Source organism: Manihot esculenta, chromosome 2 (assembly GCF_001659605.2).
Source record: "Manihot esculenta cultivar AM560-2 chromosome 2, M.esculenta_v8, whole genome shotgun sequence".
NCBI classification, from domain to species: Eukaryota; Viridiplantae; Streptophyta; class Magnoliopsida; order Malpighiales; family Euphorbiaceae; genus Manihot; species Manihot esculenta.
The window spans coordinates 11,263,755-11,286,309 of NC_035162.2; the positions used below are offsets into that span (position 1 = coordinate 11,263,755).

General features: G+C 33.6%; 3 protein-coding genes across 5 annotated transcripts; 2 read left to right on the forward strand and 1 right to left on the reverse strand.

Moving 5' to 3' along the window:
- Positions 1-134: 134 nt before the first annotated feature.
- LOC110608533 (glucose-6-phosphate isomerase 1, chloroplastic) lies at positions 135-7,488 on the reverse strand. 2 transcript variants are annotated; one of them, XM_043954220.1, is made up of 14 exons: positions 6,740-7,468; positions 6,426-6,548; positions 4,776-4,874; positions 4,589-4,672; positions 3,447-3,590; positions 3,298-3,363; positions 2,734-2,802; positions 2,525-2,632; positions 1,858-1,910; positions 1,631-1,769; positions 1,368-1,524; positions 1,122-1,200; positions 547-610; positions 135-472 (listed from the first exon to the last, which is right to left on the reverse strand). In XM_043954220.1, exons 1-14 carry the CDS (start codon positions 7,268-7,270, stop codon positions 338-340), a joined length of 1,851 nt encoding a protein of 616 aa, XP_043810155.1. In that variant the 5' UTR covers positions 7,271-7,468; the 3' UTR covers positions 135-337. The 2 variants fall into 2 exon arrangements, 1 of the variants encoding a protein (XP_043810155.1); XR_006350031.1 differs by having other exon boundaries at positions 387-472; positions 1,148-1,200; positions 6,740-7,488.
- Positions 7,489-9,816: 2,328 nt separating this feature from the next.
- LOC110605569 (dnaJ homolog subfamily B member 3) lies at positions 9,817-13,463 on the forward strand. Of its 2 annotated transcripts, XM_021744192.2 has the most exons (5): positions 9,820-10,127; positions 10,231-10,308; positions 10,411-10,486; positions 12,966-13,039; positions 13,137-13,463. In XM_021744192.2, exons 1-5 carry the CDS (start codon positions 10,017-10,019, stop codon positions 13,206-13,208), a joined length of 411 nt encoding a protein of 136 aa, XP_021599884.1. In that variant the 5' UTR covers positions 9,820-10,016; the 3' UTR covers positions 13,209-13,463. The 2 variants fall into 2 exon arrangements, with proteins under 2 accessions (XP_021599893.1, XP_021599884.1); XM_021744201.2 differs by lacking the exons at positions 12,966-13,039; positions 13,137-13,463 and adding an exon at positions 12,805-12,956 and having other exon boundaries at positions 9,817-10,127.
- Positions 13,464-17,298: 3,835 nt separating this feature from the next.
- LOC110609696 (14-3-3-like protein B) lies at positions 17,299-19,491 on the forward strand. Its single transcript, XM_021749470.1, has 4 exons — positions 17,299-17,951; positions 18,380-18,502; positions 18,897-19,013; positions 19,126-19,491. The coding sequence occupies exons 1-4, from the start codon at positions 17,451-17,453 to the stop codon at positions 19,144-19,146; spliced, it is 762 nt and encodes a 253-aa protein (XP_021605162.1). The 5' UTR covers positions 17,299-17,450; the 3' UTR covers positions 19,147-19,491.
- Positions 19,492-22,555: the final 3,064 nt, after the last annotated feature.

Below are 22,555 nucleotides of genomic sequence, written 5' to 3' on the forward strand. Positions count from 1 at the left end.
ATTGCATACGAATAACTGTGGTCAATGCACAGGTTTTAAGCTGCTGAATTCAGCAATTGCAACTGCATTGACTGTAAAGTGTACATTTATCCATCTGGTCATTATAACGGATTTGATGATTGAGAAACTTTCCATTATCGTTTTCATCTCCCAACAGATTTTCAATTTCCAAATCAGTTTTCTTGAACAGATAATTTGGTTGAAGACAACTCAACTGACAAAATGCACAATTGAAATTTATTTCCCCCGTGTATCCTTATGACAATATCAAAATCAGCTTATTGGATTGGATCTTTTTTGTGACATGCTTCGTGATGATTTTCATATTCGTTTGAACTCAAGCATGTGATTCATCCACGTTACACTCTCCAAGGAAAACTTTGATGCTGCGTGGCGAACCACAACTACCTTCAGCTATAAGTGCTCTGTCATTGGCAACCATATGTGCAATAATCTTGTATATCATTTCAATCTGAAAACATGATTAAACGAAAGGTCAGGATAACATTTTAATCTCTCAAGTTTTGACGAGGATACTTTACATACATCTTCTGCATGGCAACGTTCAGCTACTTCCTCAAGCGTCAATGGTTCAATAGGCTCTTTACAACTGAAAAGACATGAGCACCACATCAGCGTCATCAGTAAAAAAAGACCACTTCATTAAACATTAGAAGAAAAGACGATAAGGATATATTGCATTTCATCCTCCTTGGAGTGCCACTGCATTGCAACTAAAGAGTCATATGACACCTTGAGATGTCAAATTTTAAGTCCCATACTGAGAGGTCAATATTTTTAAGGATATTTGTTTCCCAACCCCAGCAGAGGGTTCCTAGGAGTTCATTTCACTAGGTAGTTAAACCATCCTTCTACTTTGTAAACTTGTCCAAAATGGTTTTCAATGCACAGATAAATCCAAGTTCTTTTTTTTTTTTTGGGTACTGGCAGGACAGCAAGTAACGCAAAATTTTATGTGGGACACATAAATCAAAGCAATGTGATACACGGAGACTTAAGAACTGCCCTGACATAGACAAAATAATGCACGGAAAAGTAGAAGGCAGGCAGAATGTAAAGATGAGGAAGTTAGAGGCTGATTGTAAAATGTGGCTTTTTACTTTGCCTCATTGAGTACTGCCAAAACCTGCTTCTGAAGAGCTAATACTTCTCCAGCTGCCTTTTTCCCAGCTTCCACACCTGAGATGGAATGAGGTATAAAAACCAGTCGACTTGGATGTCTCAGGTATAAAAAGCACATGGAGTAGGAAGTGAAAGCATAATCATAATCCACCACAACAATTGACCTTCATTTCTCACTTCCCCACCCAAATGTCATTTGAAGGCAAGAGGATATAGGCATTTACCAGGTTGGTGATAAGCATTGATGTGGATGAGTGACGCATATATCCCAACTGCTCGCTCATAAAGTGCAACAAGAGCCCCCACAGATCTAGGTATCACTTCTTGCACAGTAACTGTTATGGACTCCCTGTCATTAGCATACAGAGCTGACCTCGTTCCCTGCAAAAAGAAATCAATTATAGAAGATGATAACTTATCAGTAACATCAATAAAATCTAAACTTTTGTTAAGTTCTTAAAAAATGGGCTCTCTTAATATTTTTAACCTGTAGCATTCCAAATAGATAGTCACCACATGTGACACCAGGTTCAAGCTCCCAATCATGACCAGGGGGTCTATCACGTAGCACTTCAATGAATGTCACAAAGAAATTGTGCACACCCTCTCTCAGTTGTTGAATATAACTGAAGAATGAACCAGGTGATGCATCAGATTTCAATACAGAAAGCGATATGATCTATGAACTTATAGATGATAAATAGCACTACTTACGCATGTTGATCAGTGCTCCCTTTATTTCCGTAGACTGTGAGTCCTTGATTCACCTGTTAAATAGAAAATGGTCCAGTTATAGAAAAATAACACACAATAATTATATAGAAAAACAACAAACCAAGCCTAAAAGACTTTTATTTACTAGAAAATTTTCAATAACTACAAAAGGAAAATGGCAGAAAGTGAATACTCAAGTTTAAATAACAAATCTGCATTCACACTAACAATTTGATTCAATTTGACTCATTTAGAAAAAGAGAATGGAAGTAAATATTTTATAGGCACTGCTTTCACATTTGGTTTTATCCATTTGGCACTTCAGAACTAACAACTGGTTTATACATCATATACAAATCAAGTAGAAGTGTAACCACATTATGAGCTGAAAGCCATGGAAAAAGAGTTTTACGCCTTAGAATGTTGAAAATACAAGAAAAACACATACATCCTAAGTGATATCCCCATTCATTTATGGAAACTGAAATGCTATAATTACTTCTCACCAAGCAGCAACAGGGGATCTATCCCTAACATTACTAATTGAAATTCAATAGGCACACAGGTATCCTCAAAATGAAAAAAGGGGCAAAATTGTCAACAGCAATTACAACAACAGCAGGAGGAGTTAGACTTAGAGATAGTTCTTCTAATTGATTTGACGTACCCGCTTGCCATCCAGGTCAAACTCCTTCCCAAGTGATTCCATGACCAGTTGCTGCAAATACCTACTAAATAGTAGTAGGCTGTCCTTGTACGGAAAGATAACCATGTCCTGCATTAATTAAAAAATATAAAATTAAACAGCATATTTAATCAGTTTCAAAGTATTATACAATCAACAGTGCAAATTTGAATATGCAAAGCACCAAGTACCTTGGATCCTATCCCATCAGAGGCCCAGTACCAGCACAAAGCTAACATGGCGGCAGGGTTATCCCTAAGCTGGAGTAGAAGAAATATATCAGAGGGAAAATCTAATACAAAGTACAATTGCGGTCATGAAAGAAAAAATACTTCAACAGATTAGATATCAATCCACAAATAATTGTGAAACTGTTATCATGGTGAGAAGAAGCTAAACTTGCCAAGTGGGAATCATTAATCTCTAAACAAAGTGTTTAACATGCTCAAGAAACAAGAACTAAAAGCAAGAGGCTTCCCCACAGAACTTAATAGAGCGCACTTATGTTCCAGTAGGGATAGTGAGATCACAATGGATGAATTTTCACTCGATATGTCCCAAATAACCCTAAATCATAAATGTAGGAACATTCTCAATAATAACAACAGGAATGCACACAGTTAGAAGCAAGAGTGTGAATAACCAAATTTACAACTAGACAATTAAGAGGAAATGGATCTGGAGAAACATTCATTGCTTCAAGTGATAATACGCTATTGAAACTTTTAACTGCAATACATAGAATCAATACTTACCACTGTGGTCCTATTTGCCTCATCCATCAAAGATGCACCAGCAAGCATTTCTCTAATGTCAATCCCCTGAAGTAAAGATAACTCGAAAAGAGTTATGGACTAAATTGATACCGCCAACATAACAGTTTCTGAGTTCCACGGCCATTTACCTGAAGTGCTGCTGGAAGTAGGCCAACTGCAGACATTTCAGACGTCCTACCACCCACCCAATCAAACATAGGGAATCTAGCCAACCAACCCTCAATTCTAGCAGTGTTGTCTAGTAATGAATTTTCTTGTGTTATAGCAACACCCTGAATCAAATTATGCATCAATTTCAAAACACAAAGACACGGGACAGAAACTACAAAGCAAGGTAGCCTGTATAAAATTGATAACTCTTCCAATGTATGTAACAGCAGAGCTGGGCTTAATAAAAATTCAAATATATTTATCAATTCATATAAACAAAGTACAAGTTCTTTCAAAAACTATTAATTTAGTTTGCTCCATTATAAGTAAAACTACTATTTAGATCTCATAGATGATCAGTGAAATATTTAAGACTAGTTACCAAGGTACAAAACCAGGTACCATCATATCATATCTATGAGACCTTTGAAAAGTAGTTCATAAACTGTAAATGCCAGCAAATGCTGAGAATTAAGATAGACTGATCTGCCACTATGTTATGATTATGAAACCAAACTTCCTCCACAACGGAAAGAGAGAAACATTAAACCGTATAACATTATGAGTACTAGCACCACTATTGTCTATTTCCTTGTCTATAACACTGTGTTTGGAGGAAGATTTGGTAAGGGTTTTTAAACTAATGCTCTTGTTTGAGATGAAAATTTTTCAGGCAAGGTAAAGATTTTAGAAGTTTCAAAACCTCCAAAAAACCTCACTTCTTTAACCTACCAAATTGTGGGTAGTGCAGGTTTTGATAGCTTACCTTCCATTACCGTACTCTACTTTATAACTCCCCACCCCCCCACCCCACTCTATTCAAATACGCTATAAGATAATGTGACCATATTAAGGAATTGGATATACACAAATCCCAGAAAGGAAAAAGAAAATCATGCAGAAGCCAGAAATTAAAAAAAAAAATCATTCTACATCTGATCAGTGAATGCACGTTATAAAGGTGTATTCCGGAAGTAGTTCCAACATGATTTCAAATGAAACCATGGTAGCTTAATGCTCGTCTTTAATTATTTCGGAGCCATTAGTGCTGGATCTTACATTTGCAATTGGAAGCAGGGGAAATTAACAGAAAGCAGAAACAAGAAACTGAGATCAAAACCTGTTTTGCAAATTCCAGGCCAGCTTCACGAAAGGCCCTCTGTACTTCTAGCAAACCATTTCTAGTTTCAGGGGTACCCCCACTCTGCAAAGAATTGAAACTGATGGAACATTAGCAACACATTGAACATATGAAAAATACAAACTTGAAATGCATCTTTTTTATGAAGTTTGATGTCCATGGATACCTTCGAAATTACTATTACAAGAGTAGAAGCCAGCTCAGCGCCAAGCTGAGCAATCTGAAGATCAATTCCAGCTGGATCCGTATTATCAATGAATCTTATCTGCCAAGAAGACCAGAAAATATTATTTATGACAACCAAAATTTTTCAAAACAACTTAAAATTAATACAATTAGTTAAGTGTAATACTACTCCGCCCTATAATATTCACCCAAATCAACAAGAATAATTAATAGTTTTAATTTTAAAAAGTTCATAATAATTTATCTAAAATAACCCGTAGATAATTATGTTTTTTCACATATTAACATTAGCCTAGGCGAGTTCAATTTCAATTCCTAATTTTTTGTGAAATTCAATTGAATTCTATGTTTTATAAGTTGAGTTTGAATAAAAATTAGAATTCAATTCCATGGAATTGGTTTATAGAATTGGTTATAACTAAAACCAATTCCTATTAAATAGGATGGAATTCAAAAATGAATTCCACAAAACTTATATAACAATATCTTTTGGACTAAAATGCTCTTCCTAAATAATTTTTTCTTAATAATCTATCCTTTATAGTTTATTGGACATAAAAGTGAAAACTATCAAACTAGTTTCTATTTATCTACTATTATTATATATAGATAATTATATAATATATTTTCTTTATTTTTCTAATTTTATAATATTTAAGTTTATTTTCTCTTACTAATAAAACTGTTTATTTTATTTTATAAATCTCCAAGTCATGAAAATTTATTTTATATTTATTAATATGTTTTAATGGGTTTATGTTTTCGTTAATTGTTATAAATTTATTAAATATAAAATTTTTTGATAGAGTAGAATTTTTTATTTTACTTTTTAAGGGTAATTTAGAAAATGAAAAGATGAATTATATTAAATTCAATTGTATTCTGCATTTTAAGTTTTGTAATAACAAACAATGGAATTCATTTCAAATGAATTCTATTTAGAATTCAATTGAATTTCACGTAGTTTTATAAAATAAAAGTTAACCAAACACTATGTAAATGACTTAAAAACTAGTAAGAATGTATATGAAAAATAAAAAATGAACGTTACCTTAAAGTTTTCAAAGTGACAGATTATTTGAGAAAAAAAATTCTCTAAAATAATAGTTATTATGGAAGGAAGATCGTAGATAATTCATTAATAAAGTATAATCACGGCACTCCTTTGGGGAATAAGCCATGCAAGCGGGTTATTAATTCTTACAGGGAATCTAAGACCTCGCTGGTTTTGCAAGTAGACAACAAACGCATGAATAAAGATAATTTTTTCAGGATAAAGAAGTATATGATACGCAAGGAAGATTTTTATTACAGCACATTGCAAACAAGCAACATAATAATTATCCTTTTTTTGGAACCCATAAGGACCTATAAACAAGCTCCAACCAGAATATAATGTAAAATTCATGAAAAATGCCTTTCATAAATGACGGTTAACGTAAAGTCCAAATGAGGATAGCCTTTTTCTAGACACGTTTCCAAGGTGTGAATGACCTAATTTACTTTCAGAAATGCAATCATAAAAGCCATATTGTGAAGTAGGCCTGATCAATCTCAAGAAAATAACGCATGAAAGGAAAACATCACATCTCATCACAATAAGCAAACAATTTCAAGTGTTCTTAGATACCTTTAGAGGAGGATTATCAGGCGCCAGAGCCTCCGCAACAAATTGTGGTCCAAGAGCTGAACCTCCGATTCCAACAGAGAGAATTTGAGTGAAACGGCCTTCTGGCGAGGAAGGGGGCTTAATCTGCATCAATGTGGGAAAACATGGAACTGAAAATTAAATACAAGGAAAAACATTGCCTCGGTGTGCACGCATGCAAAATCATAATTGCAGCTAAAATCCTAAAAATAGTAGTAATAATACCAACAGTTCTCATTACTGTGGTTATACCAGAAAAAAAAAAAAATAAAAATCGTCGACGTTACAAGACTAACCTTGCCACTGACGACTTCATCAGCAAACTTGCAAACGGCATCAAGTGTCACGTCAATCTCCGTTTTCAAAAAAGAGTTTGGCGCGAGGTTTGAATTCCTCAACCAGTAATGCCCGACCATCCTCCCTTCATCAGGATTCGCGATCGCACCCTTCTCCAGCTCCTCCATATCCTTAAAAGCTTTCTGTAATCGTGGTTCCATCTCCGCCACAAACTCGTCCGTGAATCCGATCCGGCTCACGTCCAAATACAGTCCTAGCTCTTTGTGTTGGTACAGCCAATCCACGTACCTCCTCCATAAAGTGCCAGGATCTTTCTCCAATCCTTCTTTGGACTTGTTCGGCAACTTATCCTTCGTGCATTTTAAACCGGTGGAGATCTCGCGCGCTGCGGACTGAACTGGCTCAAGTCGGTAGCGAGTTGGAAATGCAAGTGAGGTGCTGATGGACGGAGAACTGATAGTGGTTTTGAGAAAAGGAATTTTGTGCTCGAGAGAAGGGGAAGATGAACAGAGGCTGGAGAGTGAGGCCATTTGGAATAGACGCTGGCGATGACAACGAAAGGGGGAGCAAAAGAGCGGAAGTTACTCCATAGCTGGCGATATTTCTTTGATGAAATCGGGAATGTGGTGTTTGGCGCTGAGAACCGTTTTTGTCCTTATATAGGCGGTTTTGTTTGCTGGTGATTTGGTGATTATTCAGTTTTCACACGTTGATTGGCCAGGGGGAGTCAGGAGTGTGCTTTTCTGATGTTGAACCGAGGAGAACGGACTTTGATTGCGTTTTAATTACGTTAATACCCTCACATATTCCCAATATGCTGACCCTCGTGATAGTAGCCTTTTTAAAGACAACAGGCGATGCAGCGCTGGCGCTGGTGTACACCGTCGCCTCTGGAATCTGGATGTGAGCCAACTTCAAAGGAGATATCTCTCTAGATTTCTTGATAGAGTAAAGTCTTTCTTCTCTTATATTTGGGACAAAAGGCCTCTTCCTCCTGCTAGTAAGTAGTCTCCTTTGTTCTTTTCGGCGTAGGGGTGCTTTCTTCTTCCTTATCCAAAATATGAGCCTTTCCTCCCTATTTGTATCTCTTGGATTTTGTTAATTAGTTTGCTTTTGTAAGTCCAGATTCATAGTGAGGAATATAGCTAGAGATCATGTCTTGTTTGACATGTTGTCCCGAGATAAAGTTCTATTTTAGTGAAAACGCTTCTCCAAACAATCCTATACCAAGCATGCATGCCGCTAATAGTGAGCCCCAAGGCTCTAATTAGTGCCAAAGAGTTTTGCCCTTTGCCCTCTCCTTACTGATCTAAAGTTGCAGCTCTTGGTTTGGCTTGCTTTGGTGCTTTAGCCTTAGTCATGTTTATTCTACTCTCCATATCCTAGATCTATTTGAGTAGCAAACGTGCATTTCTCCCTTGCTTTGGTTATTTTTGGGACATAAGATGAGAAAGCTATGCCTTGGAATTGAATCGATTTGTCTACATCAAAAAGAAAAAGGTTTGTGTTCTACTTCGCCAAGCTGGCAGCTCCTCAACCCCTTGTTTTTGCTGTTTGTCAGTTCCTCTTGTATCACATCGAATATTTTATTTCATCAAGGCTATTCTATGAATGAATTCTATTTTTGGGTCAATTTTGTTGAGCCTTTAGCTGATTTTTATGTTTGCTTTAGGCTATGTGATCTGGCCTATTAATGCTATTATATATATATATATATATATATAATTAAAAAAATATTATTTCTTCTATTTTGGTAGCTTTCTTATTGCATACTAAACAAAATTTAAATATATAAATAGTTGAATATTCAGTAAATTGTGCTCTAAATTTCAAAAATAAATAGAGTTTTCAACTGAATTTTTAAATCATATAGAAATGATTGAGAACTAATAGTCAGAGTTGATCGTATCAATAAATTTCATGTGTCAAAAATACATAAATTTAAGATAAAAGTATGTAATTTAATTTAAAATTAATTAATGAATCAATTAAAACATAATTTTGAGTCGAAAATATTACTTATATTTATGGTAAGGAAATTAGCATTATAAGAGCTACTATTTGATTTAAATAGAGCATGAATTAATAAACCGAGTATTATGGATAAAAATATAATATGAGTATTTTATTTTTTAATAAATCGAATTGATATATGTAATTATTAAAAAAAGAAAAAAGTATTATGTGGGCTAATTTGCATATTCTCTATTGAGCTGTGAAGATTCTTCCCCTCAGTAGCCATGATGTGTGCAAGTTCATTTAGTGGTATCGACAAATCATTGTCTATGAATGATTCATTTATTGGTATTGTTTACGTTATTTTATACTTTATAATTTATCGGGAAATTGAAATTCCTTCGTTGGAAGTATGCAATTTGTCGATAGGTAATATGCATTTTTTTTGTAAGGAAACACTAATTATGCAATTTGCAAAAAAAAAAAAAAAAAAAAACTATGGCGTTTCTATTGGAATTCTATTACTAAAATTTCATTTTAGATTTGTTCATTTATTTATTCATTGTGTGATATTTTATTTTTTTGCCAGAAGAGACAAGCATTCCTTTAACAAGAGGAGGTCCAAAAACAATTAAAAGCCTAAACATAGGCTCTAAATAAAAGCCCTAAAAAATTAAGAAAATCCTTTGAAACTATTTTAATATTTGACTTTGGGATATAATAATTTCTAATTAGATTTTTTTTTTTCCCATGAAAAGTAGTTAATTCATAGGGAAAGAAATAGACTCTGGCTGAAAACACCTCAAACTTGAAACCTTATAAATCCCACTCCTAGAAGTGAACGAAAATAAATAAAGTATTCATCAATTAATATAATTATAAATTATTTTTTTCCAATACATTAAATGCTTAGGAAACTATTTAAATTTGACTAAATCATTGAAATTTTAATTGCTAATAAGTTAATGTTAATTTATAAGTTATTAAATCATTATAAACTAGTGTTCATAAACTAACCCGAAATATGTAATTGCATTTAAAAAAAAAACGAAAGAAAAAAAAAAAATCCGAAACACCGATTTACAAAAATCAGTTTGTCTAGAAAATTCCAATGTGACGAAAGATTTTGAGGGTAGCGAGTAGTATTGCAGCGAGTATTAGCCTCATTACAGACACAGGACGCGGCACGCCGATTGACACATAACGAATTACCAGCTAGTTTATCCCCAACTGCAACTGACCATAGAAGTTAAAATTGAGCTTCGCTATTTCACCGCTGCCTTCCGTCTTTCTTGCTCCTAACCCAAACGTAGAAACGTGATGATGTGGGACGATTGGGAGGATTTCCAGCAGGACCAAAACCTAAACCATGACCAAGACCAAGACTCTTTCCTTAATTTCGATTTTCTTTCCCTCGTCTCCCAGCCCAAGGTGATAACAATTCCCTTCTTCTTCTCCTTTTTATGGTGGGGATGGCCTTTGGATATTACAATTTTTAATTTTCGAGTCATGTGTTTGTTTATTGGATATGTAGGATTACTACAAAGTACTGGAATTGGATTATGATGCTAGCGACGACGCAATTCGCTCCAATTACATACGCCTCGCTCTGGTTTGTACCTTCTTCTTGTGATGTTATCAATTTAGGTTTTGGTTGGGGAAATTGATTTTCTTCAATTGAGGGGTTGTTCACGGGTTAAGCTGTTGGGCGCAGAAATGGCATCCGGATAAGCAAAAAAACCAGGATAGTGCGACTTCGAGGTTTCAAGAGATAAACGAGGCTTACCATGGTCAGCTTCATTCTCCATTTGCTTCGGAATTATTTTTCTTTGCTCAATTTAGTGTTTGATGTCGAGTGAATGAAAGTTTGTGTTGCCTTCAAGATTTCATTAATTTGTTTCTGACTTAATTTTGGCCTTCAAATTTATGTTTTGTGTACACACACGTGTGGTTAGGTGTTATAGTAAAGGTGTATTTTGCTGCATCCTTCATCATGTAGCATTGGAAATTCCATGTTTGCATTATGGTACGAGCGGCCTTCAAGATGACTTGTTCCTCTTTAGGAGATAGATTATGAAGCGTAAATGCTTATTTAGTGCTAAAAGGTGGAATGAGAGTGTCCTTTGACACAAATTTTAAGAGCAGAATGGTTTATATTTCGATTGCTTGTGCCGGTTGTACTTATAAACTGAGACCACGCATATACATACTTATAACATGTTGAAAGTGAGAGGAGCGATGAGTTGCAAAAGAAGGCATTAGAATGATGGAGCCAAATACACAGTGAGAAGTGTGTGGTCTATGGGCATTGTGGATTATTGAATAATGTAGGCGATACAAGTGTTTGGAGAAAAAAACAATGGGAAATGGAAACATTTTGAGAGCCGAAATACATGTTTCTAGCTCCTACTTTTGGTACTTTTTGTGTAATTGGTTTTGTTGGATTTTGAGGGAGAAAAAACAAGAAATTTGAGAGAAAATACTACAGAAACTTTGTTTGTTTCTAGCTTTTTCTCTCATACATGCTTATAGCAGAACAACCATATTTGTAGAGCAAAAAGTCAAAAGTTTTCTGCCTAATTAACTAAGAGAGAAGTGGGGCACCTTACTTTGAAGATTACTCTGACAATCATCTATACTTTTGTTACCTAGATTTCAGGATTATATCCAAATGAAATACATAAACTAAAATCTTAGAAATTGTAGAAAATTTAGGGTTTGAAGCAAAAGTATCACATGCTTCAACAGATTTACCCGAAACTTCAGAATTTCATGCTTCAAGATGTATTTGGGTGATATTCATTTGTTGTTCGCATCTTCCCTTGTTTACTAGATTTTAATTGTTCTCATATTGTTTACCATTATTTATCTTGCCTGATGTATATTCCAATTATAATATTTGTTGGTATCACACCAATTTTTTATGATCATCAAATGTAGCGTTCAGTGTACCGTTAAATCTTTCTTTCTTTATCCTCTTATGTATCTTAACTTATGGGAGGGTTGTACTCCTTTTTTTAATTTTCATTTTATGTTTTCTTAGTTTTCTTCTTCTTTCTTGTACACAGGACAGACTTGTCCTAACTAAATAGGTAAAACTGTTGTCTATTGACTCCCATTCAATCAATCTTTTAGAAAGATTTCAAATTGTAATTTTGGCCCAACCATAAGTGGTAAAAAAGTGTGGCTACTCAACCCATTGATCAGCATTCCTATGGATGTGCCATGACATTGTATCTTGCAATTTGATATCTCTATTAATTCTCTTGAGTTATTTCTTACTCGACTTCTGAATCCCCCTCCAACCAACACCTCCCCCCCCCTCCCCGCTCCTCGAATGCACTGCCCAGAAAAAAAAAAACTAATTTTGGGAGTTAAGCAGAAGGACTACTGCTTCATTCCTAAAGTATACCTTTGAGAATTTACTGGTTTGTACAGCAAACTTAAATCCTACATTGTTTCCTTGTATTTTCTGCGGCTGTTGCATAATTGGATTTGTGTAGGTGGTAGGTTTTTTATTTTATTCTGGCTAAGGTTATTTTGATAGGATTCTGGGATATGAAAGAATGTAGTCATTTTCAATAGACATATATTTGCATTTGTCCATTTTTAAGGTCTCATTTTGCGATTTTGGTGACAATTCACTGAAATGGGGCAAGAGTGTTGGGGAAAATGAGTAGGCGTTTATCTGATGAAGTTTTAGCCCAGCTTAGGACCAAGTTTCTTGCCTTCACAAAGATTGGAAATTTTCCTGTTTTGCTAGGTATTTATGAATTTTTAATAGGCAGACCAAAAGGGCTAAACAGAAAAGGAAGGAAGCCAGGATTTCTTTTTATGTTCTCTCTCTCTCTCTCTCTCTCTCTATATATATATATATATATATATTATTCCTTTATTATTGCAATTGTTAAACTTGATGCGTATCAAAGGCTTTTGTAGTGGCAAAGGGAAATGCCATATATTTCAAGAGTTGAGATATGATTACTTGTCAACTAATATCAGCGATTTGAACCTTAATCCTTATCCCTTTTGTCCTTTTTCCGCTGATTCAAATATCTAATTGACCACATAATTCCTTATAACGGTTGCATATGCATTATGATGTCAGATGGCTTGGCTGGATTGATAATACTGAATTAGCGGTTGATACATTGATCCTACACTGCTAAAGAACAAAATATTGAAGAAGAGAGGCAGAGAATATCAAAATTACGTGTAGATGTTACCTTGCATACCAAGCTAACAATTGAATCTTGCTTCTCTGAACAGTTTTGAGTGATCCTGTCAGGAGGAGAGAGTACGACAAGAAAGGGCTGCTATACGTCCATGATTATAACATAATTGTAAGACTCTTCCTCATTTCTTATGAAGCCGATACCCTTTTTCATCCTTTTACCCACTCTGACTTAATTACCCTTTCATTTCAACAATTGGCTGCAGGATTATCTTAATCGTCACAAGGGCCTTATATTAACATGTAATGGTCTTGGGATCAAGCATTCAATCTGGTAATTTTAACGGCTGGTATTCATACAGCACAATTTGATTTGCGAAGTCTCCATTTACCAGTAGCACTGTAGGGTGAGGGGCAACATATTGAGAATGGCATGCAGAGTTTGATGCGTATGTATATATGACACATTGATAGTTTAACACGAGTGTAACTTCTTACCTCTGCCGGCTCATCTCTTTAGAGGGCTGTGATCATGCTGCTATTTTATAGTGGTTTTCTATTAGCTTCTCATATTATTATTTTTGTTGTTATTATTATTGTATGCATAATTTTGTTTGACGGGATGGTTTGTTTTATTAAACAAGCGAAACAGCTGTTATAGAATATCAAGAGTAATATTCAAGCTAACTCAAAGCAGATTTTTAATCCTTAAGAAGGCATACGATCTATTGATATTGTATTGAGAGCTTAAAAATTAATTAATTTCTTGGTTAGTTTGGTAATGTGGACACTTATAACTATTAATCAATTCTATGATCTGAAGACCAAGTACGTGGAAGTTAAGATTATTTTAAAATAATAATCGTAATAATCGGTAGGTTTACAGCAGTTTTGGTGATTGGGAGAATTTTAGGCATAGTTTTGGTCTTATCGTCTAGCTGAGCTGAGGTGTAAGTGTGAAATAGAGCTTAAATTAATTACAATTTGACAATAGGAAACAATATATTAACACCTTTACTACGTTTTCTTGCTAACTTCTACAGCTGCAATGGAAATAGAACCCTAAATTAGGGGAATTAAAGACATCTTTATTTGTTTCTGGGGTTTGCCAGCATGCCATCTCAGCAATTCATCGAATATATAAAAAGAGTAAATAGTTCATTTTAAATAGAATAAATTATATTTTAATTCTTGAATTATATTATTAATGGATCAGTTATATATTTTTAAAATTAAACACTTAAATCTTTATAAAAAATATTTTATATTTTATAAAGACTCTTCCTTTAACTCTTCTTCTCTTTTCCATTTCATCTCCCTCAAATCCTATAATCTTAATACTAATTTCTCATTCATTTTTAAATTTCAGTATGAGTGAAAATAGAAGTGGATGAGTTCTGTTCTTTAATTGAACAGAGAGAGAGGGAGGAGGGCGGGATTTAAAAGCGAAGAAGACAGAGAGGAAAGCCAGTGACCAATTTCTTTGTGAATCAGATATTTAGAGAGAGCGGGGAGAGGAAAGGGATACCAAGTTTTGAAGTCTTAGGGTTAGGGTTTGGATTAGTGTTAAGGCTTTGTTGATGAAGATGACAGATGTGATACTGCATATATACGATGTGACGAATAGTGGATCGGAGAAGACCAACAACAGCATCATGCAGATCAACAAGATTTTCAAGGACGGTATTGGCTTCAGCGGCATCTTTCACAGTGCTGTTCAGGTTCTTCAAAATCAACAATGGCTTTTTCAAGGTGACCTTAGGCCTAGTCGATTGTGAAAGTGTAGTTCTTCTGCAGCAAGCAATCCAGAAAAAGAAAAATCACAAAATCAGCTACAATCTTAAAGCGATTTTGAAGGCGATCTTGAAGCGATGGCTGACCTTCAACTACACCTTGCAATTCTTTTGTTCACCGAATTTATTACAAAAATGAAATTATATAAGACTAAAAGGATTTAGCTAGGGAAATTGGTCATCTTTGCTTATCTTTGTCTGTATTATGATCTCCAGTAACTTTCACTCATAACTTTTGAGAATTCAGGATTTGTGAGTACAATCTGGTAATGTCCTAATTGATTAGATCATAGAAATAGACGATAAATTTATATTAAAATTATGGAATTTAAGAAGATGAAATGGAAGAGAGAAGAATGAGTTAAACGGAAGAATATTTATGAAATTAAAATTTTTTTTTTACATTTTTAATCGATTTTATAATATAAAGACTTTTGATTTGGACGGAATAAAATTATAGGAGTTTAAGTGTTTAATTTTAAAATTAGAAAAATTAATTCATTAATTATATTAAAATTTAAAAATAAAGGTATAATTTATCCTTTTAAATATGAAGACTTAAATTTACAACACAATAATTAAGTTATTTTTGTATAACATAATATAATCCTATATTATTTTTAGATGAATTCTTCCATGCATGATGCATTTATAGTTTTTAGATTGTTATATAATTATTGTTAAAACTTCCAATCGAAGAATTAGGTATTTTCTAAATTTAAATGAAAACAAAATTATATATTCATAATAGTTTTTTTTGGCTAAATTTTATGATGATTATGAATACATAAACGGCTTCAATTATTTGACAACCAATATGCATTATTTTTTTAAATTTCTCGTTTATAACGATATATAATTTTTTTTTTCAGTTATCATGTCTTCAATTTCATGATTTAAGATATTTGTATATATTAACTGCAAACAACAAAAAGTTAAAGGGTGCAACAAATAAAGTAAAAAATTTGAAAATATAATAAATTAAAACAAAAGGTGCAAAGCTGAAATAAGCTTTTTTACTTTTAATTGATGTATCTAATCACATTCGAATAAACTTTTTTGGGGAAAAATTTCAAAGAAACTTTCAAGCTCACTTAATTTAGGCCTTCTTATTTAAAATTATGTAAGTTAAAAATCTGACACGAAACAAAAATATAAAAAGCATACGGCTTGAAATAATAAAAAATTGGACGAGACTAATGTTATTAGCCCCAACATTACGTCATCCCCCATTATATTCTTTAAGAAAAATGTAATTAATATCACTACAATAATAAATTTAATTTGTCCTTTTATCATATTTTTTTGCGGCTAAGTTTATAATGTATAAAAAAAATTTAATTTCAAAGCTAAGAGAAATATAAAAACTCACATCAAATAAATCAAAGTTAACTCTGAATACCCACCGTACTGATTTTGCATTGATCATCTATACATACCATAATATAAGCACAGTAAAAAATAACAGTTGATTAATTATACTGCTGAATCATAGTAAAAGACCGTGTCCAATAAGCCTTCAGCAAAAATCAAAATATTGATAGTTGGCTGTAAAATAAAGAAAACTAATTTAAACAGCAAAACAACCGCCGCCGATATGTAATTAATTTTTTCGTAGATTCAATGCCATTATTACTGAAAAAGAATCGATTCATGACGTCTCAGTATAAAATAATTATAAAGTCACCATTTAAAAGTAAATCAGTGCTTCAACGCCGACTTTCACCAATGTCATCACTTTCTGTGAGAATAATACAGACGAATCGCATCCAACACCATCACACAACCCAAAACTCTCAAAACAAAAATAAACAAATAAGAATATCAAAATAAAATAAAATAAAATAAAAGATCTTGAAACAGTTTCACCCAAAAACATCAAATCTATAAAAAGGAGGAAATATATAAAAACTACCACAGTCAAGTGAATGTATCGAGATAAATAAATTCCTTCACCGTAAGCTCCTTTTCAATTCTCTTCTCTCTTCGCACTTCTCCCATCCCTTTCGCTCTCTTCTCAATTGCCTGCGTCATTTTATATACCTTATATTTATATTGTTTATTAAAAATCATTACTAAATTATCTTTAAAAATTAATAATTTTTAATATAAATGAAATAGAAATACATTAATAAATTAATAAATAGACTATTATTTAAAAAAAAGATTTTAATTTAACATGAATAAAGTGCTTTTTTTAACAGAAGAAATCGAAAGAAAAAAATCTGCAAGGGGGTGGAGTGAATATGAAGAAAGCTTCGGAAAAAGGAAAAAGTAGAAAGCAATTATGAGAGCTCAGGATATTCTTAATGTACGACTAACCAAGGTCTGAAACTCAATCGGGCGCAAATGAAGTATCCAAATAGTCTAAAATTTCAACAGTCTAGCCATCCCTAATGAAAATTTCAACCGGTTGGCTAGCAGTGTCGGGTCAATTTTTCTTTTTCTTCTTCTTTTAAAAAAAAAACTCGGAAGTCCATGATGAATGAAGAAGCGTTGAAGAGAGAAAAGGTTCGTAAATAAGCCTATCACTGACTAATAACACAATGATTATGGTCCTAAATAAGGTTTAATAACCAAACTAAACGCGTTTATCATACTCAAAATTACCTATTCACCCCCAAACCCAACAAACAGCCGTCAAACAATTCCCTTCTCCACATGAAAAAGATCCTCTCGACCAACCGTACCCTCCAAAATCACACCACCAACACAACCTCCAAACGCATTTCATTTTCATTTTCCTTCTCTTCTCTCCATCTCTGATACAAAACGCCGGTAACTGCCATGGCATCGGCCACCGTCCCGGATAACCTTACCAGAGACCAGTATGTCTACCTGGCAAAGCTCGCTGAGCAAGCTGAGCGCTATGAGGAGATGGTCCAGTTCATGCAAAAGCTTGTTCTCGGATCTACTCCCTCAGGGGAGCTCACTGTGGAGGAGCGCAACCTTCTCTCTGTCGCTTATAAGAACGTGATCGGCTCTCTCCGGGCGGCTTGGCGGATTGTGTCTTCGATCGAGCAGAAAGAGGAAGGGAGGAAAAATGAGGAGCATGTTGTGCTCGTCAAGGAATATAGATCCAAAGTAGAGAGCGAGTTATCGGAGGTTTGCGCTAGTATACTGAGCTTGTTGGACTCGAATCTGATACCTTCAGCCACTGCTAGTGAATCGAAGGTGTTTTATTTGAAGATGAAGGGGGATTACCATAGGTATTTGGCTGAGTTTAAGGTTGGTGATGAGAGAAAAGCTGCTGCTGAGGATACTATGCTAGCTTATAAGGCCGCTCAGGTGCGTTGTCGTTTTTAGCCTTTCATTTTTCTCGCTCGGTTTGTCTTGTTGTTATTGCAAATTTGTTTAGATAAGGCTGAAGAAAGATCTGCAATCTAGTATCTGGGGGTTTTGAATGAATTTTCAATTGGATTAAGAGTCTATTTGATAACTTTTTAAACTAAGACTTTACCGCTTTTAATTGTTACTCAAAGAACGATTAGTCTTAACCCGGATAAGTGTAGTTAATCTTTACTTTTGACCCAGGATTCTGATTCATTTAATAGTGAGTGGGGCAAATTGGGGGTTTATTTCAATTCAAGGAGTTGAATTTTGGACTTCAATCGAAGAAATGAAGGGAGAAAAAAATAGTTGAATTCTGGAAGATTATGTGAGAAATAGAAAAGTGTTTGATCCTTATTCTGATATCTTGCAATTTATTCTTGTAGGATATAGCACTTGCGGATCTTGCACCAACCCATCCGATAAGGTTGGGGTTGGCACTCAATTTCTCAGTGTTCTACTACGAGATTCTCAATCAATCTGACAAAGCTTGCAGTATGGCTAAACAGGTAGGCCTTATTATTATTATTATTATTATTGTTCTCAGTTAATTTGTATTCTGGAAAGTTCTCAGTAGCAGACTAGCCGTGAATGGTAAGGTTTTGTGATATAAATGCTGTACCGGATTCAGGTAGGATTAACAAGGTTGGATATTGAAGTGTCAGCATGCGTTGCTTAATTTGCAATTTCTTCAAAATTTTCGTAGCCAGTAATTTAACTTTTTTTTACTGGAATCGGTTTTTCCATAGTACTTAACTCGGCACCATGTTACTATGTGTATGATATGGACTTGTATTGGTTGATTTTGACTTGATTGTTTTATGGTCTATGGCTGGTACAAGATCGTGTCCTTAGCTAGAAAGGAGAAATCCCTTGAATTGTACTTGCTATGTTTTTGTGCAGGCATTCGAGGAAGCCATTGCTGAGCTAGACACTTTGGGGGAGGAATCATACAAGGATAGCACTCTAATCATGCAACTGCTTAGGGATAACCTTACTCTGTGGACTTCAGACGTCCAGGTACTTTCTCACTCTCTCTCCCTCCAAGTGCACATAGTTAAGGATAACCGTGGCAGCAGTTCTGTTTACCTATTCCTGCAAAAAGTCATGGGGTGATTCAATTTTCTTGCAGGACCAGTTAGATGAGCCGTAGAAGGCATCGTAAAAATTGGCCGGTCCTAGTCTTCTTCTGGAGGAGGTGGGCTTTGAATGTCATCCGTTTGTCCTGATTAAAAAGTGTGTTTAGAAAACTGGCATCAACCCATGATATGATGGTTTCATATTTGGAATGAACTTGCCTTTTGATTTGGAAAGGGTAGATTTTATTACGGTTTGTTGCGTATGGCTTCTGAAAAATTTTATTATGTTATGCACCAAATCTCATGTTCGCAAAAAAAAATTGTAAAATTATAAAAGTTGAGGCATGGATAAAGTATGAGATGTGCTGAGTATATCTATGGGAAGAAAAAAGCAATGGAAAAATTGACCGTTTGTATTAGTGCGACGATGTGTACCCACGAACGACTCGTTTAACGATTTTAATAACATTTTGTTTTAAAAACCAATGAGGAAAGATTTCCATGCCCCTTTTGCTGCCTAGGGAATGATGTAGCATTCATTTCTTTTCTGGTATCACTGTGGAGATAGTAGGACTGTAAATGAGTCAAGCTATTCGTGAGCTACTCGAGACTCGACTCGATAAAAGCTCGATCGAGTTTGGCTCGTTTTTTAAACGAGTCAAGCTCGAGCTCAATTTTGAGACTCGTCACTTAAACAAGCTGAGCTTGAGCTCAATAGTATTCGGCTCGTTAAGGCTCGCGAGCTGCCTCGTTGAGAATGCTCGCGAGCTGCCTCGTTGAGAATGCTCGTGAGCTGCCTCGTTGAAAAGGCTCGCGAGCTGGCTCGTTAAATAGGCTCGTGAGTAATATTGTTTAAATAAATTGATGAACTAATTCGTTAAATAAATTTATGAACAAGTTTATATATTATTAAAAAAATAAAAATAACTATAAAGTTATAAAATTTAAACTATTATAAATACTTGAAAATTATAGTATTGAAAATTATAAATAATTAAGATTAATTATTATAATTAGTATTCTTTAAAATTAAATTATAAAAATCTTTTGTATATAATTATTATAATAAGATTCTATAAAATTAATGTATAATCACAAATAATTAATATTAATTATTATAATAAGTATTTTTTAAAATTATAGTACTACATGATAAATTGAGTTGTAAAAATTATATACATTTTAAAATTAAAGTATAATTATAAAAAAAATTTTGTATATAATTAAGCATACAATATAAAAGATGATAATAATTATCAAATTATATTAATAATAATTAATTAAGGTTATATGAATGTTGAAGTTGAAATTCAAGTTAACTAATTGAACAAGCATGAAGATGATTATGAAGATAATTAAATTATATTAGCTTGTTTCAACTGTTGGAAGTTGGAATCAACTTTATTCGTTTGATATTAAATTTTGTGTGTAATCTAATTTTATTATGTTGTTGAATTTATATTTATTTGTATTATTTTAGTTATAAATTGTGTTATGTAATTTTTTTTATGTACACTCTCTTTTTTTTATATTATTTAAATTAATGATGATTAAAAACTGATTAAAGTGTAATTATTAATTTGAGTTCGAGTCTGAACTTGAGTTCAAACCAAACTTTTTAATTTTGAGCTCGGTCTCGAGCTTTTTTAACGAGTTTCTTAATCGAGTTTTCCGAATTCGAGCTCGAGTTTTATTAACGAGCTTTTTAATCGAGTTTTTCGAGCTCGAACTCGAATTAGGCTCGTTATTAAATCGAACGAGCCTTTCACGAGTCGAGCTCGATTATAATATTTAATTCTCGAGTCGAGCTCGAATCAAATATTAGAGTTCGAGTCGAGCTTCCAAACTTTTTTAATAAACGAGTTTGAACTTTACAAAGCTCGGTTCGGCTCAGCTCGATTACACTTCGCATGTGCAACTTCTCCCGAATTCATCTGCTCGCCGTCATTTTTGAAACGCAATAATTGGTCGGATAAAGTTTGCTTGATCGGCCTGGAATTATTTGTAAACTTGTTTCGTATTTCTCTTATCGCTCTCAGATATCTTCTTTAGTTCATCAGTCTTCAGTCCAACCAGGAAATCTCTTTATCACCATGAGCTTCTTAATTACATTTTATTTTATTCCCAAATTGTTAAATATCTAGTCTCATAATCGTTTTAGGCCCATCAAGCCTCAAATAGAACTTTAAAAAAATGTAAACATCTGGAATTAGATAGATGGATCGCATTCAACATCTAATTTGAAGAAAATGATAAAAGACAACCGGAAGACGACATGGGCATCATTTTCTATAACCAGTATAACATTAGTTGCCAGTCTGTCCATACATCATTATGTTATTGTCAAACGAGGGATGACATGCGAATAATTCTCCTACGGGCCCAGTTGAAGACCAACGATGCATTACTGCATCCAGCTAACAAGAAATAACCAATAAGATTCTTTTACTTAACAACAAAACCAGCGAAACCACAAACAGCAGCATATTAATCAAACTCGCACAATCATCAGTCATCACACAGCCTTCACAGAGACCCTTCATGTGATGATAAGTGCCAAGGTATCAGAAATCACGTTACAAGGATGATATGCAAGCAAAGCATGGGGCCATTTATATATCTAATCCCAAGAAGTCATGCTCAGCAGTTCAATAGACGCCAAGTCTTTGTGAATTTTTGCAGCACACCTGAGAAGTCGGTCCCTTGTGCTGTCCTTCAGCCATTCTAGGTACGGAATGCTGCCACCAGAGATAGGCAAGGAGATTACTTCCGGCACCCTGAACAAGGTGAAAAAAGCAATAGGCAGACATAATACATCTACCTAGTGGTGAAGCAGCGTTGTAGATATGGGGGACAATTCCCCTTCCCCCTCCTCTCCTTTTAAATTTTAAACGTTTTCCTTGACTGTTTAAAGTCTTATAACGTAAAATTAATATTTGCCCCACTTTTATTTAAAAAACAAATGAAAACAACTTATTTCTTTTTTCAAAAAAAAAAAAAAAAAAAGAATATGAAACAAATAAGACTCATTTTTTTAGAAAATAATTTGTATTTAAAAATATTTTTCGTGAAAATATTTTGTATAAAAATTATTTTTTAATAAAATAATTTATTTTTTATTATTAATTTTAATTTAAAAAATAAAATATATTAATAAATTTATACATTAAAATTTTAATAAGACTTTAAGGCGTAAAAAATGAAATCATTTAAAAAAATAATTTTTTTTAGTAAAAAAATATTTTTTATTGAATGCTATAAATATTTAAAAAATATTTTTTATTAAACAAATAAACGCTTAATAAATATATTTTATATCTCTTTAACTTATAAACTCAAACTAGCTATTTGATTTTATCGACCATATCTATTGAAAAACCATTTTATTATGAAAACAAATAATTAATTTTATAATAAAATTAAATATTAATAGTTTATTAAATATTCATTGATTACATATCCTAAAAAATAGGACTTTAATAA

Bases quoted from the DNA above. Each gene is read 5' to 3' on its own strand.
- LOC110609696 (XM_021749470.1), top strand. From the start codon at position 17,451: ATGGCATCGGCCACCGTCCCGGATAACCTTACCAGAGACCAGTATGTC. The intron at 18,503-18,896 runs GTAGGCCTTATT...GTTTTTGTGCAG, and splicing joins CTTGCAGTATGGCTAAACAG to GCATTCGAGGAAGCCATTGC. The intron at 19,014-19,125 runs GTACTTTCTCAC...ATTTTCTTGCAG, and splicing joins TGTGGACTTCAGACGTCCAG to GACCAGTTAGATGAGCCGTA.
- LOC110608533 (XM_043954220.1), bottom strand. From the start codon at position 7,270: ATGGCCTCACTCTCCAGCCTCTGTTCATCTTCCCCTTCTCTCGAGCAC. The intron at 3,364-3,446 runs GTAAATGGCCGT...TCTTTACTTCAG, and splicing joins TACTTCCAGCAGCACTTCAG to GGGATTGACATTAGAGAAAT. The intron at 1,911-2,524 runs GTACGTCAAATC...TCTATTTAACAG, and splicing joins TTGACCTGGATGGCAAGCGG to GTGAATCAAGGACTCACAGT.
- LOC110605569 (XM_021744192.2), top strand. From the start codon at position 10,017: ATGATGTGGGACGATTGGGAGGATTTCCAGCAGGACCAAAACCTAAAC. The intron at 10,128-10,230 runs GTGATAACAATT...TTGGATATGTAG, and splicing joins CCCTCGTCTCCCAGCCCAAG to GATTACTACAAAGTACTGGA. The intron at 10,487-12,965 runs GTCAGCTTCATT...TTCTCTGAACAG, and splicing joins GATAAACGAGGCTTACCATG to TTTTGAGTGATCCTGTCAGG.